The sequence below is a fragment of the Phalacrocorax aristotelis genome, chromosome 17 (assembly GCF_949628215.1).
Source record: "Phalacrocorax aristotelis chromosome 17, bGulAri2.1, whole genome shotgun sequence".
Lineage (NCBI taxonomy): Eukaryota > Metazoa > Chordata > Aves > Suliformes > Phalacrocoracidae > Phalacrocorax > Phalacrocorax aristotelis.
In genome coordinates, this window is record NC_134292.1 from 2,474,854 (window position 1) to 2,489,936 (window position 15,083).

At 55.3% G+C, this 15,083-nt stretch overlaps 1 protein-coding gene across 4 annotated transcripts; it reads left to right on the top strand.

Annotated features, from left to right (window-relative positions):
* The first annotated feature begins 4,172 nt into the window (after nucleotides 1–4,172).
* Nucleotides 4,173–12,162, top strand: LOC142065611 (glutamine synthetase). 4 transcript variants are annotated; one of them, XM_075111897.1, is made up of 8 exons: nucleotides 4,247–4,286; nucleotides 5,249–5,480; nucleotides 6,042–6,217; nucleotides 6,787–6,948; nucleotides 8,663–8,809; nucleotides 9,650–9,777; nucleotides 10,938–11,137; nucleotides 11,422–12,162. In XM_075111897.1, the coding sequence occupies exons 3-8, from the start codon at nucleotides 6,052–6,054 to the stop codon at nucleotides 11,741–11,743; spliced, it is 1,125 nt and encodes a 374-aa protein (XP_074967998.1). In that variant the 5' UTR covers nucleotides 4,247–4,286; nucleotides 5,249–5,480; nucleotides 6,042–6,051; the 3' UTR covers nucleotides 11,744–12,162. The 4 variants fall into 4 exon arrangements, with proteins under 4 accessions (XP_074967996.1, XP_074967998.1, XP_074967999.1 ...); XM_075111895.1 differs by lacking the exon at nucleotides 5,249–5,480 and having other exon boundaries at nucleotides 4,173–4,286; XM_075111898.1 differs by lacking the exons at nucleotides 4,247–4,286; nucleotides 5,249–5,480 and adding an exon at nucleotides 5,714–5,798.
* Nucleotides 12,163–15,083: the final 2,921 nt, after the last annotated feature.

Genomic DNA, 15,083 nt, shown 5'->3' on the forward strand with positions numbered 1-15,083 from the left:
TTCCCCCAATTTCTTTTCCTACAGCCTGAGTGACTGCCAGAGGATTAAAAAGCAAATTTAAACAAACACCTTGCAGGCGTTTATACCCAGGTTTTATTCCATCTGTGGGCTGGAGGAGCAGGGATGCCCAGGGGCTGCACGAGGATGCTCAGGGCAGCCCATGCCCCATGCCCCTGCTCTGTGAGTCCTTTCTGCTGCCTATTGCAAGCAACACGCGTCCCTGAAGCTGGAAATAACCTCCAAAATAATTTATAAGAGCTTCCTGCAAACAGACCCTAATGCACTATCTGTGCTCTGAGAGACCTTGGGCTTTTCCTGGCAGCCCACACCAGGCCCACGAGGCTGGAGGGGAATCACTGGCTTTGCAACAGGGTTTCTCTGCAACCTAAGGCAAGTTCCTCACTTCTCAAAGTCAGTAAGTGTTGCAAGGTGTTATGGCCCCGTTGCCAAGTGCAGACCTCGGTTCCCACAGCAGCTGCCCAGGAGAGGTGTGAGTGTGGGAGGGTGTCCTCCCAAACCAGCTGTGCAAGGAGCTGCCAAAACCAGCCCGGGTGGCACGTGGAAGAAGGGGCAAAGCTTTGCCGTGTTGACACTGAGCTACTCCAGGATGAGTGCTCTATCTCTGGCTATGAAGGTGGAGAGGCAGCTACACTCACCCCAGGCCAAACACACCCTTGCGTGTGCCTGAAGGCTGAAGGACAGCAGGGACCTGCTTGAAATCCTTCCTCGCCTGGTTCAGAGCAGGGTTTGAAGCCTCCACCGTGCCCAGGGAGAGCACCTGCTGTGGGATTCCCCTGCCTGGACTGGGCTGGCTCTGGTGGATCTGCAGCAACCAGTGGGTTGGAGCCCTCCCAGGGGGATGGAGGAGGAAAAATCAGTTTGGGGTCTCCTGAGCTTCCCTCGGGGTAGGAGCAAGCAGTGCACTGGCTGGGCTTTCCTGCCGCTGCCTTTGCTGCCATGTGTAGGGGAAACGGGTGGGATGAATCTGATCGGGAAGATCCCAGCTTTACAGGAGGGGCACAGGTTGGTGCTGGGCACTTTGGTGGCCACCAAAGTACTGTTCAAGTTGGGGCTTTGGGTTCCCCAGGCATGTTCTGGTATGACAGGCATAAAGAATTCAGTGTATGTATATGCATATATATATCTATATGTGTGTGTACGTAGAGGAAAAAGTATATCAGTACTACTTGAATGAAGAGAAAGTGGTTTGGGTGCAAACATCTAGATGTAATGAGATTTGCTGTTCCTTAAATGTGTTTTAGCTGTAAAGGGAAACAGTTCAGCTGCTTTGTAGGAAAATTGCCAAAGTGAGTGTGTTTTGGGGACAGAGGAACCCCAGCGCAGCCCCCCGAGCACGGTGCTGGGCGGTCTCCGCTAAACCCTTCAGCACTGACCTGACCCACCTTGGCCACCTCCTGCTGCATCGCAGCACCCAGCAGCACTCCCAGCCAGTTATCGCAGGCCTGCTGGGCCGAGCGCCCCTGCCTGCCCACCGGCTTTTCGCAGCATCCCTCTTGCTTTTCCTTGGCTAGAGAAAACTGCCTCTTCCCCAGTGGTGCACGCAGGAAAATTCCCACCCGCTCTCCCCCCAACTCCTCTAATCCCTTTATGGTGTTTGTGCCGGGCTCCCCCGCGCTGACCCTGCTCTTTGCCTTCCCTCTAATCTCCCCATCAAACAGTTTGGGCAGGAGACAAACCACCACGGGTTGTTCGGTTGGAACCTGGGCAGAGGAAACACTCTTACCTTGGGCTCCAGGAGATGTTTTTGGGGTTTAACCCATGGCACGTGACAACCAGGGTGAAACCCCCTCAGTTCTGAGCAGCATCCTGAATCCTAGAGGATAATTTAGAGTAAAAATCAAACTCTCCATCCCAATGTCTCTGCTTTCCCCTGTGCCTGGGGGTGATCCCTCCTAGGCAGGTGTGGGGAGGGAGCTGACAACCAAGGCTACAGGGTCCTAAGCCCCTGCCCTGTGCAGCACCAGCTTGTAGTGAAGCTGGGCTGAAGGTGTTAAAAGTCACCCCAGGAGGTAAGTTAGTCCATGCTTAACCCCTTCTTGGCAAAGTGTATTGTGTTACTGAAGTTTTTCAGACTGGAAAATTTGCTAAGGCTTTTATTATTATTATTATTATTAAAACAAAGGCTTTAATAATATCTTTGGTGTATCTTGGCAAGGCTGGAAAGTGCTCGGGCTGATAAAGTCTCAAAGTCAGAGAGATAAAAACTGAAAGTACTTAGGCCTTGGTCAGGTGTCCCCAGGAGAGCTCGCCGGGCATCACTGGCTGCAGCTTGATGGCTGTCACCCAAAATAGGGTGCTGGGAAAGGGAACCGCTCCACTGCATCCTGCAACACTTCCTGCAGCCGCAGGGTGATCCCCGTGGGTACCGGGAAGGCAGCTCAACCGCCGCGACAGAGGCGATGGTTGGTCTGCATTGTAGCTATAAATCAGAAATCAGCTTCTCTTCCTGCCATCCTTTATCTTAAGACCCACTCTGCGCCGTGCCTCAGCTTGAAACCGTCTTCAGCAAAGTCCTCTGGGGATTTACTCTGTGACCTTTTACTGCTTCAAGGACGTCCCTGCTCCCTTCCTGCCTTCAGCTCCTCTGCTCGCCTGACCTTGGGCCAGTCACTGATTCCCTGAGTCGGGTGCCTCATGGTGGTTAATATTTACTGTACCTGGTGCAGACGGGAGCGGGCGGGAGCCACTGATTGCAGAGAGCGTGGAGCACGTTGGCTGGGGCTTGCTTGGGGGATAGAATATTATTCAAGAGGCTCAGGGGTGCAGGTGTGAGTTGTTTGGTGTTATTAGTGTAACGTAGCATTGATGCTAGAGAAATGGCTGGAATTAGGCTGTGGTGAGGTAAGATTTGATCCCAACGGTGACAGAAAGACTGAATAAGCAGGTGCCCAACGCTGTACGGCAGGAATACTTCTTCCTGCTTATTAAAATCCCCTTTGACATAAAATATTTTGGCATCCATCATATATTTGGTGAGCTGCCTCATTTGTGGTGTTCGGGCAGGGTGGGACCCTGGCCATGCGCTCGCAGGCTGGCGTTGTCCCTGCTGCCCCCAAACAGCCATAAACACCCAGTGTTTGCCCTCCTGGGGCCGGGTGGGCTTTGACCAAGTAAGGGATTATTGGTGTTTATTCTGTCTTCCCCGTTTGGGGATTTTGGTGCTCAGTGGTTCCAGCTGTACAAAGAGGAGCTCTGCTCCCCAAACCAGATTACTAGTGAGCATTAACACAGCCTGAATTTTGTTTTGTTTCTCCATGGTTTTGAGCCCACTTGTGCTCTGGGGTGTTCCTGTGCAACTGGGCACATCCAGGGGGAAGCCAGGGCTTTCACTGGGAATAAAATGAGGCTTTCCCATAGCCAGCTGACTGGGGGAGGTGCGGGGTCTTGGCCAAATCCTGGCATCTCACATGAAAACGCCGTTGCTGGTCCTGCTGTCTACCATGAAGGATGCAATGCAGCAGGCTCCGGAGAGGTGGCTCGCCTCTCCCCAGGTTGGGTTTGTGATGCTTCCCAAGGGATGCAGGTCCATCTCTGACTGCCCTGCTTTTCATGAAAGCTCAGCATCAGCCCCTACTTCGCCAGGCCAAAAGCCAGTCCCAGCTCCCCACGCAGGATAGAGATGGGTGCATGGGGCCAAGGGACCCGGCAGAGCCACCCACGTGTCCATCACTTGTGCTGGCTTGGCTGCGTGTTGCAATGCCCCTGGGAAACGCTGCCACTGGGTTGCACACCCAGGGGTACATTTCCTCCTGTGCTGCCGCCCCGCTTGGGACAATTTCCTAACAGGAATGAGGAAATGCTGAGCTTTGCAACCACATTCATGGATGTGTCCCTAAAATACCCCTGAGGGGGAGGTGGCTTCTTTTGAGCTGCACCCCTGTTTCAGCTACAGGAGACCCTGCACATCACCCACGCAGCGTCAAGGGCACGGGTGCCACAGAGGAGACCCGCGCGGCTCCATCACCGCTGCTCCAGGTGAAGCACATCCCGGGTGCCAAACTCCTTCACACGGGCTGCGCTCGGGGCAGCGCCTGTGGGCGATGGGGCAGGTGACGTCTGGCCTGCCCACAGCCCGCTGCCACTGATGTCACCACCCGGGGACTAAAATTGCTAATTAAGTTTTGCTTCTCTCTCTGTCAATCTCATTTCCTGGTTCTTGTGCAATCACAGATGCTTTCGGGTTTCTTCCTGGTTGTTTATCTGCCTGGGGGACCAAAACACCTTCAGACGTAAAACAGAGTTTGAGGCCGGTGCCCGTCAAGGAGGTACGATGAGGGGGGCAGTTTGTGGGTCTGTGCCCAGCAAGGAGGTGTCCTGGGGGTGGGCATCAACTGTGAAGAGGGTTTTTTTTAGCTGCCCCGGTGCAGATGTTTTACTGTTTTGCAGAAAAACATTCTTGGGGGTGAGTCAGGAAGCCACAAGCATGAGTCTGCCTTAAAGACTGGGGGAATTAGCAAGACCCAAAACTGCTTTGGAGCCTGATCATGCTTTAAAGCTTTTTTTCCTCTCGTAAAATTGAAAAACTGCTGAAAAGCTGAGGCTGGAGAGCCGTGGTGTGCTCACCCGGCTGGGTTTGCTGGGGTTTGTTTGAAATGCTACCCTCCTCCCAGAAAAAAAATACGGGAGTATTTGAGATAAACCCGGCAGGCACGGGCAAGGGCTGTTGGCGTTGCGTTTGCTTTCACGCCAGCTGTGTGCTGGCACTCTTTGGATCTGTCTGCTCTAACAAATGTGAACCCTGTAACGCCGTGTCTGTGGAAACCCGAAAAGGCAGCTGTCCGTTTAATTAATAATAATTGAGATTTGGGTTTGGCTCGATAGCGGGAAATTGCTGCTGTATTGAAATAGTCTACTCAAATTCACACCTGTTGGCTTAGGTTTTTTAGCTGACTAAATCAAATCAGAACCATTGCTGCACGTGGATAGTTTTGGGTTTTAAAGGTACTTAACTATGCTCCAGTGCTTAAAAATGCAAAAAAAAAAATTGTACTTTAGCCCAACAGTTTATAGATGTGAGGGGCTAAAGGGGGTGATTCCAATGCTTCCCCCGCAGCCCTCAGCCTTTCGCTCCTTCAAAGCTCGGACGCCTGGAGGCAAACACAGCCCTAAGGGCACGAGGGGCTGCAGCCGGGCGGGCAGAAGCTGTCCCGGGGGTGTCCGGGGCAGGACAGGGGGGACAGGGGTGGCGGCAGGGCTGCCAGGTGCATCTGGTTGTCCCTGTCCCCAGGGATCTGGCTGCCTGCGCCCCGAGGGCCGGCCAGGCACCCCGACCCGTTCCCAGGCATCGCACCTCCGCAGGGCACGGGCCCAGCGAGGCTTTCGGGGTTCCCGGGGGTTAGCGCATCGTGCCAGCTGCACCCGCTCCCCGCGGCCAGGGGCAAAACACCCGCACGCCTGTAAGAGTGAGGGAGTCAGGACGCATGCAGCAAGGGGGCCAGAGGTGGTAAACAGTATTTTCAGTGAGTAATACTTGTTATTTTTTAATAAATTACAAGTTATTTAGCAAATAACTTGTTATTTAGGAATAAAGCGATATTTTAACAGTATGGTATTTGTTGATTTTAAGAAGTAATATGTTCACAAGAAAGTAAAATCGTGCTAAACGTTTTTAACCAGTGACCCCCACCCCGGGTGCTGCCACATCCGCCCCGGGGCGGAGCCGTCCCCGCAGCGCCCCCGCCCCCCGCGCCGCCCCCTCCCGCACCGCCTCCCCGCGCGGGGCGGCCGCGGGCGCGTATAAAGCGGGGCGGGCGCGGCCGCGGGCAGCGCTGGGGCCGGTGAGCGGCGGGGCCGCGGGTTCGAGACCCGCGGGGGGACGCTCCGCTGGGCGGCGGGGAGGGGGCGGCCGGGGCCGGGCTGCCTGTGCAGCGCCGAGCACCCGCGGGGGCGCCCGGGAGGGGGCCTGCTCGTGGCTTCATTTATTGACTTTTTTTTTTGGGGGTGGGGGTGTGCTTTTAAAATAAAGGGAGGGAAATGGGCTGGGGGTAATTGATGCCACGCTCACCTGCGCGCTCTCGCAGGGCCGTCACCATGTCGGTGTCGCACAGCTCCAGGCTGAACAAGCTGGTGCGGGAGCAGTACGTGAGGCTGCCCCAGGATGGGCTGGTGCAGGTCACTTATGTCTGGATCGATGGGAGCGGTGAGGGCGTGCGCTGCAAGAGCAGGACCCTCGACAAGGAGCCCAAGAGCATCGAAGGTAATGCCACTCTGGGCGATGGTTGGCACAGTAGAGGGCCCTGAGCATCGCCAGTGAAAAGATCTGGGGTGCTTTGGGTGGTGGGAGTTGGCACTTGCTCTCCCTGGTTGTGTGTTGCCAGTGATACCTACTGTAGTTGTCTCGTGGGGTTATATCAAACGGCAGAGTAAATATCCGGCCTGAGTTGCTGCGGTTTACTTAATACATAATCTCTGCCATTAGCGCTGGGTGGGAAGGGGAGGATAAGATCCTCACCCCTTTCCACTGGGCAAACAGGCATGGAGACGTGTTGGCATCCGGATGGGGTTTGGCAGAGGGAGGTGAAGTGGCTGGGGTTGATCCTGCCTGTGCCCTGATGGTGCTTGGGGTTGGGGAGAGCACTCGTGCTCGGGAAGCACCGCTGGGCTCTGGGGATGCCCGAGAAAACCTTTGTGGCTGTTGTCCCACAGCACCCTGTGCCGTCTGGGCACTCCATCCTGGGGTCTAAGCCACCAGCACTTGGCACGATCAGTATGAGAGAGACCTTTTCCCAATCCTGCTCCCCCCTCTGTCTCCCTCCTGCCTCACAGATGTTCCCGAGTGGAATTTTGATGGCTCCAGCACGGCGCAAGCGGAGGGCTCCAACAGTGACATGTTCCTGGTGCCCGTCTGCATGTTCAGGGACCCTTTTTGCCTGGACCCCAACAAGCTGGTGCTCTGTGAAGTGCTGAAGTACAACAGGAAACCTGCAGGTGAGCACCTCTGGCGTGCACCCCCGGACCCCGAGGGTCAACCCCTTATTTTTTAGAGTGCTGTATCTCCAAGGGACTGCTCACTCCGGACTGCTGGCACCGGGGAGCAGCTTGGCACAGCACGCCTGGCCCAAGGCTCCCAAATTCAAGTGCTGGTGGCAACGGTTGTTTGCAGGAACCTGTTTTAGCGGTGCAGGGCAAGAAGAGCAGCAAGATGCAGAGCTCGCGGCACTCACCAATTCAAGCGTGCCGAAGGCGTCACCCAGTTTTGAGCCCAAGTGCACCCAGCCCCTGGGGCTGCAGGGTTACAGCAGAGGAGCTGGAGCTGGAAGTGGGGGGGGGGTTTAATGTGCCGGTTTGTGACTGCTCTCGTCATTGATGGGCGCCTGCAGAAAAGGAGGAAGAAGGTGCTGGGTCGGCGCAGGCTAGCTTGGGGTGACCTTTTGCAAGTGATCCCAGAGCGTGCCGGCGCTGGGTCTTATCGCTGCTAGCAAAAGTCTGCAGTCCTGGTGTCTGTCCTGTCTGACTGATAAAGTTCCAGATGGAGGAGAGGAAACTGTTTTGCAAGGACACGCCAAGGGTTCTCCCAGAGAGGTTATTTGCCAGCAAGTTGGGGCCATGTCCCCACTGGCTGCATGGGGGAGGCAGCATCTGCGGGGCAATGCACACAGCTGCCTGGGAGAGGAGAGGCTGCGGGCAGCGATGGTGAAAGATGGGGCTGGTTCCTCTTCAAACGGCGTCATGCCTTTCAGCCGCAGGGGAAACGTCTCGGTTGAGATTCCTGCCCAGCAGCTCCTCCGCTGGAGCAATTTGTAACGAGAGCCCCTGGCCCTGGAGCTCCTGGGGCTGGAGCTGGGGCAGAGAGCTCAGCCCAGACACCCTGCAGATGAGAGGGGTGCACCCTCCGTCTCTTCCCAGGGTGGGTTTCTGTCAATGTTAAGAGCTGTGTGGGCTCCAGGGCGGGGGGAACTGCCTTCCCCCCTTCTCCATTCAATGCAAGGGAGATGTCACTGCTCTTTTCCAGCCCCATGGCCTGGGCTTTATGTTGTAGCTGCTCTGCAATCTTTTATTGCAATTTAAGGGTAGAATTTGCTGCCTGACCCTCTGACAAGAGTTTTTCAGCGGTGATATTTTGGTCCAAGGTCTCACTCCCCTTGCCTGGCACATTGTCCCATGCCAGGATGGTTCTCTAATATTTGTATCTCCCTGGCAGAGCCCCGGTTGCCCTGAGCACCCCTGCCACCACAAAGGGCCAAGGCAGGGCCAGCCAGCCTGGATGCTAACCAAAAACATGGAGCAGGAGAAAGATAAGGATACTTAAGCTGAGGCTGGTAGAAAGAAGATGGGGGTGAAGTAGTGATGGGATATGTATAGTCCCTGTTCCCAGCTCTGCTGGATGCCTGTAGGACAGGGTTGGGATATCCTGGTCTGTCGGTATGTATGAGGATGGTGTTCATGGACCATCAGTGGTGGTTTAGGGAGCAGGCTAATTAAACCTCCTTGGCCTGTGGCCTGATGCTGTGGTGATGGAGTAGCTCTGCAAGGAGGAAACCAGAAAGCGTCGCAGGATGGGGGGATCTGCTCACTGGTTTCCTTAAGGTTTCTGTGGGAAGCGCTTGGCAGTGGTGGAGGCGTGACCTCTGAGCAGGATGGAGCGGAGCATGGTGGGTGCCTGCCCACAGCACAGGTCTAACCTGGACCTCTTTGCTCCCAGAGACCAACCTGAGACACACGTGCAAGAAGGTGATGGATCTGGTTAGGGACAGCCACCCGTGGTTTGGTATGGAGCAGGAGTACACGCTGCTGGGCATCAACGGCCACCCCTACGGCTGGCCCGACAACGGCTTCCCTGGCCCTCAGGGTAAGTGCTCCCTCCCTTCCCCAACCCAGACACTCCCTCGGCTCCCACCCCGCTGCTTGGGGGGTGCTGCCTGGTGGCAGGCATCCCGTCTCCAACCCATCGCAGCGTACTATCGTGGCTGACACCGGGCAGGAGCCAGGATGGTTAGGAGCTGTTTGCCGAGCGCTGGGTGCCCGGTGGCTCACATGAGCTGGCTGGCAGTGCTGCTCCCGCCGGACCCCAGTTGCACAAACAGCTCAGCTGCACGACTTGTTTGGCTAGGGCCAGAGAACTCAGCTGGAAAAACCTCCTCCCTGTGGCTGTTCGGCCCATCATGCCCTCCTGCAGTGGCGAGCAAGCCCCAGCGGCTCAGCTGCCTCCTGGGAGAGGGCCAGGGGTTTCCCAATCTGACTTAATCAGCCTTTTGTGGGGACTGGCCGCTTTCAATGTCTCCCTTCCCCCAGGCGGGGAGAAGACCTTCATCTGACCTACTTGAATGAGGAAGAGCCTTATAAAACCACAGCAAGCTGAATTTTCTAGCCACAAACAATGTCAGCTATTGTCAGAACAATCTCGGACACTTGATGTGCTCCATGGGTCAGCGAGGTGCTGTGGGGCAGACCAAGCCAAACTTTCCTTATCTCCTGGCCACCTCCCAGCTGATGCATGGCAAGTCCTGTTTAACTGCCCAGATAAGGCTGAGACAACGGTGGCTCGATGCATCGTGGAGCGCAACACCATTTAATTCCCATAAATCCTCTGCAGATGATGGCTGGTACCTGGGAGTGGTGGGACTAAGCTGCAGTGCCGCTGTTGCTCCCAAAAGCTTTACTTGGGTGGTGACTCCTCTTTCCTTTCCAGGCCCCTATTACTGTGGGGTTGGAGCAGATAAGGTGTATGGGCGCGATATTGTGGAGTCCCACTACAAGGCATGTCTCTACGCGGGGGTGAAGATCTGTGGCACTAACGCAGAGGTGATGCCCTCTCAGGTATGTGTGGATGGCTTCGTGTAGCCCCTGTTTCCAGTGATGGATATGAGTTACCGTGAGGCTGGAATAAGTCAGCAACACCCAGCTCCTCGGGGATGCCAAATCTAGTGACTCCCACATCATTTTTTTCTAGATGGGAGCATTTGCACTGCTAGGATGAAAATGTGCACGTTTGATTTTCTCCTAACTCACCCCAGCAGGCAAATCCCTGGTTCCTGGGGCAGGCATGCGAAATCACAGCTGAGCCAAACCGCAGTGAGCTCCTTGCACAGCTCTGGTAGCCTGTGTGGAGCTGGGTGCTCCCCTGCGCTTTCCTTCCCCCATGGAGCAGGGATGCAGGGGACAGCGTGAGCCAGGATGGGCTGCAGGAGCAGCATGTGGAGTGACAGGTGTCTGCATCCCGCTCCTCTACCGCCGGAGCTGGGCAGCTCGGGTGGGACATGGCCTTGGGGAGTGGTTGAGGGGGATTTGGGTTTATTTAGGAGATAGCTGGAGGGAGTCCTTGATTGCATTAGGCGGGTGGCCAGACTGGCCGATGGTGATTTGGCCCTGTAGCCTGCGAATCGTTGACTCTCTCACTGCTGATGTGGCAGCGATAAGCAGGGGGCTTATCTGCAGTGCCGCTGAGGCAGGACTTTTAATGACCCTGCTGTTTGCCCTGACTTTTTCAGGGTCCTTCTTGGCTGCTTTCTGCATCTTGGGCTCTGTCTCAGCCAGGCCATGCCAGCAGCCATAAATGCATCAGCCCCTGCTTAGTCACTGTGGGTGGCGCAACCCCGGCTCCAGCCGGGGAGGGAGCAGCTCTGGGAAGGACTAACAGGCTCCTCATTAGTCCTGTGCCCTGTTTGTAGTGTGGGCTGGGGGGTCCTGCATGCCAACACCAGCCTCAAAGGCAGGCGTGGTCCTTCTTTACCTGCTTTGATGAAAAGCCCTCTGATTTGCTCTGTTTAGTCACGAGCAGTTTCTTCCCAATTTTTTTGCACGCCAGAGCTGTCCTGTTGCTTAACTCGATGCTCCTCATCCTCATTGCTGATTCCCAAGGGGTAAAGTTCAGTCATACCCCAGGCTGAAAGCCCTTGCCAGGGCGGTGGCAGGGATGTGATGGCTGGGGAGGCACAAACCTGCCTGTCCTCACCAGTGCATCCACTTGCTCCTTCCAGTGGGAATTCCAGGTGGGCCCGTGTGAAGGCATTGAGATGGGAGATCACCTCTGGATGGCTCGGTTCATCCTTCACCGCGTCTGCGAGGACTTTGGGGTTGTGGCTACTCTGGACCCCAAACCAATGACTGGCAACTGGAATGGCGCTGGGTGTCACACCAACTACAGCACCGAGGAGATGCGGAGAGAAGGGGGTCTTAAGTGAGTCCTGGTGCGGGGTTCTCTGAGATGTACCTGGGAGGTTTGGGGTGTCTTTGGCCGTGTGGTGGCTCCCCGTACCGCATGTGTCTCTGTACATGGGTGGCTGCACCAGGCAGGGCTGGGGCTGTCCCAGTTCATTTTATTTTAAAAGCAGCTGGTCATACGAGAGTGTCCCCTGGGTTGTCCTCATCCCTGCACAGGAGGGGGTGACAGCCTTCCTGGCCATGGCAACACCCCCCAAATGGACCTACTGACAGACCTAACTCCGTTCTCCTGTCACACAGACACATCGAAGCCGCCATTGAGAAGCTGAGCAAGCGACACGACTACCACATCTGCGTCTACGACCCACGGGGTGGCAGGGACAACTCCCGGCGGCTCACCGGCCACCATGAGACGTCCAACATCTTTGAGTTCTCTGCCGGTGTGGCCAACCGAGGCGCCAGCATCCGCATCCCACGCCAGGTCGGCCAAGACGGCTATGGCTACTTCGAGGATCGGCGGCCAGCAGCCAACTGCGACCCCTACGCGGTCACTGAGGCCATCATGAGGACGACAGTGCTCAACGAGACTGGGGTGGAGACCAAGGACTATGCTGACCACTGAGGCCGTGGGGTGGGTTGGAGGTTTTTGTTTCTACACTAGCTTCTTACGTGGGATTTGTGCCCGTGTGGTGTCCTCGGCTGCAAGCTCAGACTCTTTAGGAACCTTGCTTCTCGTTTTGTGAAACGTTGCCTTAGAAATATATATATATTTTATAGTAAGAGGGAGGGGCCCAATCTATTTTTCTCAACCACTTTTTTTCTGGTGCCTGGTTTTAGGTTGTACATGGGGAGTTTTTTTAAAAACTTGGGTTGAATTTTTTTCCGATGGATTTTACACTGTGATGTACATAGACCCCTATGTGGAAGCTGCAGCCGCTGCTGTTTGCACCCGGGGAGGGCGGGTGCTTCTTTCCCAAATCTCTGTTGCAAGGAAATGATAATAAATAATTTTCCTGGATGCATGGCAGCCAGGTTATGCTGCGGCGGGTGCATTTTTCTATAGCTCCTAGAGCTCTGTGGAGGATTTAATTTGGGTCTTGCTGATGGGTTGCAGACACTGAGCAGCCTGCACTGGCCCTGGGCTAGGGGCTGGAGGAGCAGAGATGCTGGAGGATCCTTGGGGCAGGCGCCTGGAGCTGTCTTGCCTCATTTGCCGGCGGCCGAAAGGCCATCTCCCTCCATCGTGATCCCCGAAAGGCAAACAGAGCGACCCAGCCTGAGCAAACAGCGGCCAGGGCAGCAGCTGGCGGGCGTTTACACAGGGCGTGCGCCGCTGAGTCAGCAAAGCCAGCCCGGCGCTGGGCACAGCGAGTGGCAGCCCTCCCCTCTGGGGACGCCTTTAGGTGAGGGAGGGGAGCCTGGGGACATCCCCCTGCTGCACCCCAAGGACAATACCCTGCTAAGCTGCAAGGACACGGTGCAGCTCCTTGGGCTGGAGTCTCTTTACAAGGTGTCCCGACCCTGGGACCAGACTGATGTCGGGGGTCTGCTGAAGAGGGGAACACCACGATGAGGCTGAGGTGAGGGGCAGAACTAGGTGAAGACTTGCTGGTCTCCCCTTGCTTAGCACCCAGCACAACTGTGCAGACTCCAATAATATGCCTGTGCCACTCCCTACACTGCTCATCAGCTGCCAGAAAATTAGGCCTAAACCTATGTCAAGAGCATAGACAGTTTCTAACAAAACACCCTGAGGGAAGTATTTAAACTGAATCAAGAAGCTGCTACGCACTTGCAGCTAAACGCTAACCACAAGCACAACTTGTGTTTGAGGGTTTTGTTGTGTTGCTCCTAAATTATAAAAGCATCAACATTTTTAACTGACCCATGAGGCCTTCCTTCCTCTTTCCTCTTGTTTATCTACCCAAACAGCCCCTGTTTGGCTCCAAAAGCCGTAGCAGGGTGTGCCGAGGCAATTAAGACGCTGGGTACAATGCTATGTAGGGACTGGGGGCTTCACACCAGCTATGAAGTCGGAGAACAGGAGCAACTCGGTGGAGCTCCCTCTCAGCTGGCCTGAGACCCCCATCACCTTTGACCTTGCCACAGACTGCTGGACCACCGAAGAGGTCGTATTCCCCTTCCCCTGATTTCATGTATCTTGCTCTACCTATTTCTGTCTTACATATTGAGCTAACTATAAGGGTTAACGCGACTTGCTTAAGGACAGCGGAAAACAATAAATTGTAGTATGTTAACTGCCTGACACCTCATCAGTGAAGTGCGATAACAAACAATCTGTCATGCTGCAGATGATAATCCAGGAACAGTGTGTGACAGGGGGTCATAGATTTTATTCATGGAGCAAAACCCCCAGGTGGGGGGGACATTTCCCTGTAGATGGGGTGTCAGCAGCATCTCTAACGCCGGACCATTGGGGTCCCCCATGATGCAGCTGTGGGGAGGAGTCAGATACAAGCACGAGGGGAGCTCTCTGGTCCCAGGGAGACCTTGAACAGGCCAGTCAGGTCCCTGGGACAGACCTGCAGGATGCGACCCAGGTGCGGTCACCAACAGGGCGGGGGGTGCCTGTAGGCGAGGGGAAGCAGTGGCATGAACAGACTGGGGACATCATGTCCACTCCAGCGCAGTCACAGGGATTTTGAAACAGTTTTTATGTTTGTGTTCGAATTCAACACAGGTCACAAGCTGGAATGGAGGACCCCAAGTCCCTCCTGCAGGGCCTGGCACTGCCAGCGGAGCGGGGAGCCAGGGCAGCGGCCAGCCAGGGAGGTGGCCGTGCCCCGGACCGCAAGCAGCCAGGAGCCCTCCGCGTCTCTGAGCCGTTCAAGGATAAATGTAACCCAGTCCCCACCCTAAGAAGGACAGATTTTCCTTCCAGAAATTGATGTTTGGGATGTTGAATGTTTTTCATCAAAACCACGACGCTGTCTTGTTTTCCTCTCATTTCTATGATGACTTTAATGGGTAATTTGAGCACTGGGACAGCGACTGCTGGATGCAGCTGGAAAATCAATAAAGAACTAAATCTGGAGCAGGAAGACTAATGCTTGTTTCCATGACTGTACCAATGCTTTAAAGTACTTCAGCTCTCATCATACTGTTCTGTAGGGCCCTTGCTAAATTTGGGGAATTGTGTGAATTCGTGTTGCCAACATGCAAACACCTTCGGCCAGACACAGCACCGTGGTACATCCGAACACTTTGTACCTGTTCCTGGGTCTCACCCTGCGATTCCCTTCTAATAGAGGAACCTCCTCTTTAGCAGAGGACAGTGAAGCTCATGGGGAGATCCAGGGATTCACCACAAGCCACAGCCAGGGCTTTTCCTTGAGCTGGGATCAGGCCTGGCCACCGTTTGCTGGGGACACTGCCTGCCAGTCCCCACGCGGCTGGAGCTGCTGCGTGCTTGGATGCTCTCATGCTATCCTTTGCCAAAACACAGATCTTCTTGCTTGTACTTTTTGAGGTCAAAATGGGCCACAAACCATATGTCAGGGTGTTGGGTTTTTTTTTTTTTTCTAAAACAGGAGTGATTCCCACCCACAGGGCCTGCAGCACAGGGGAAACAAGGACACCGGCAAGTTCCCACAAGAGCTTTTCTTACAGTTTTGGCGTGCCTGCTTCTGTTGAAGGTGGGTTGTTGGGTTCAGCCAGCGGAGCAGGTACTGGGGATGGAGCCAGCCCTCAGGCTGGGGCTTGAGGATATGGTGCGGGGACAGCATCCCCCACCTCCATCCAAAGGTTGGAAGTGCCGGGAGGAGATGCACCCGGTATTACTGGGTGCTGTGCACCCGATGGTGATGGAAGTGGGGCCAGGACCCCAGGTGGAATCCACTGCAGAACCGGGCTGCTGGGGGGTGCAGGCTGCTGCAATCTGGGTAATTGTTATCCAGGGCTTTCCCGATGGAGCGCCCCAAGGACACCGTGCGGGGGGGGGG

Bases quoted from the DNA above. Each gene is read 5' to 3' on its own strand.
- LOC142065611 (XM_075111894.1), top strand. From the start codon at position 6,013: ATGCCACGCTCACCTGCGCGCTCTCGCAGGGCCGTCACCATGTCGGTG. The intron at 6,218-6,786 runs GTAATGCCACTC...CCTGCCTCACAG, and splicing joins GGAGCCCAAGAGCATCGAAG to ATGTTCCCGAGTGGAATTTT. The intron at 6,949-8,662 runs GTGAGCACCTCT...CTTTGCTCCCAG, and splicing joins GTACAACAGGAAACCTGCAG to AGACCAACCTGAGACACACG.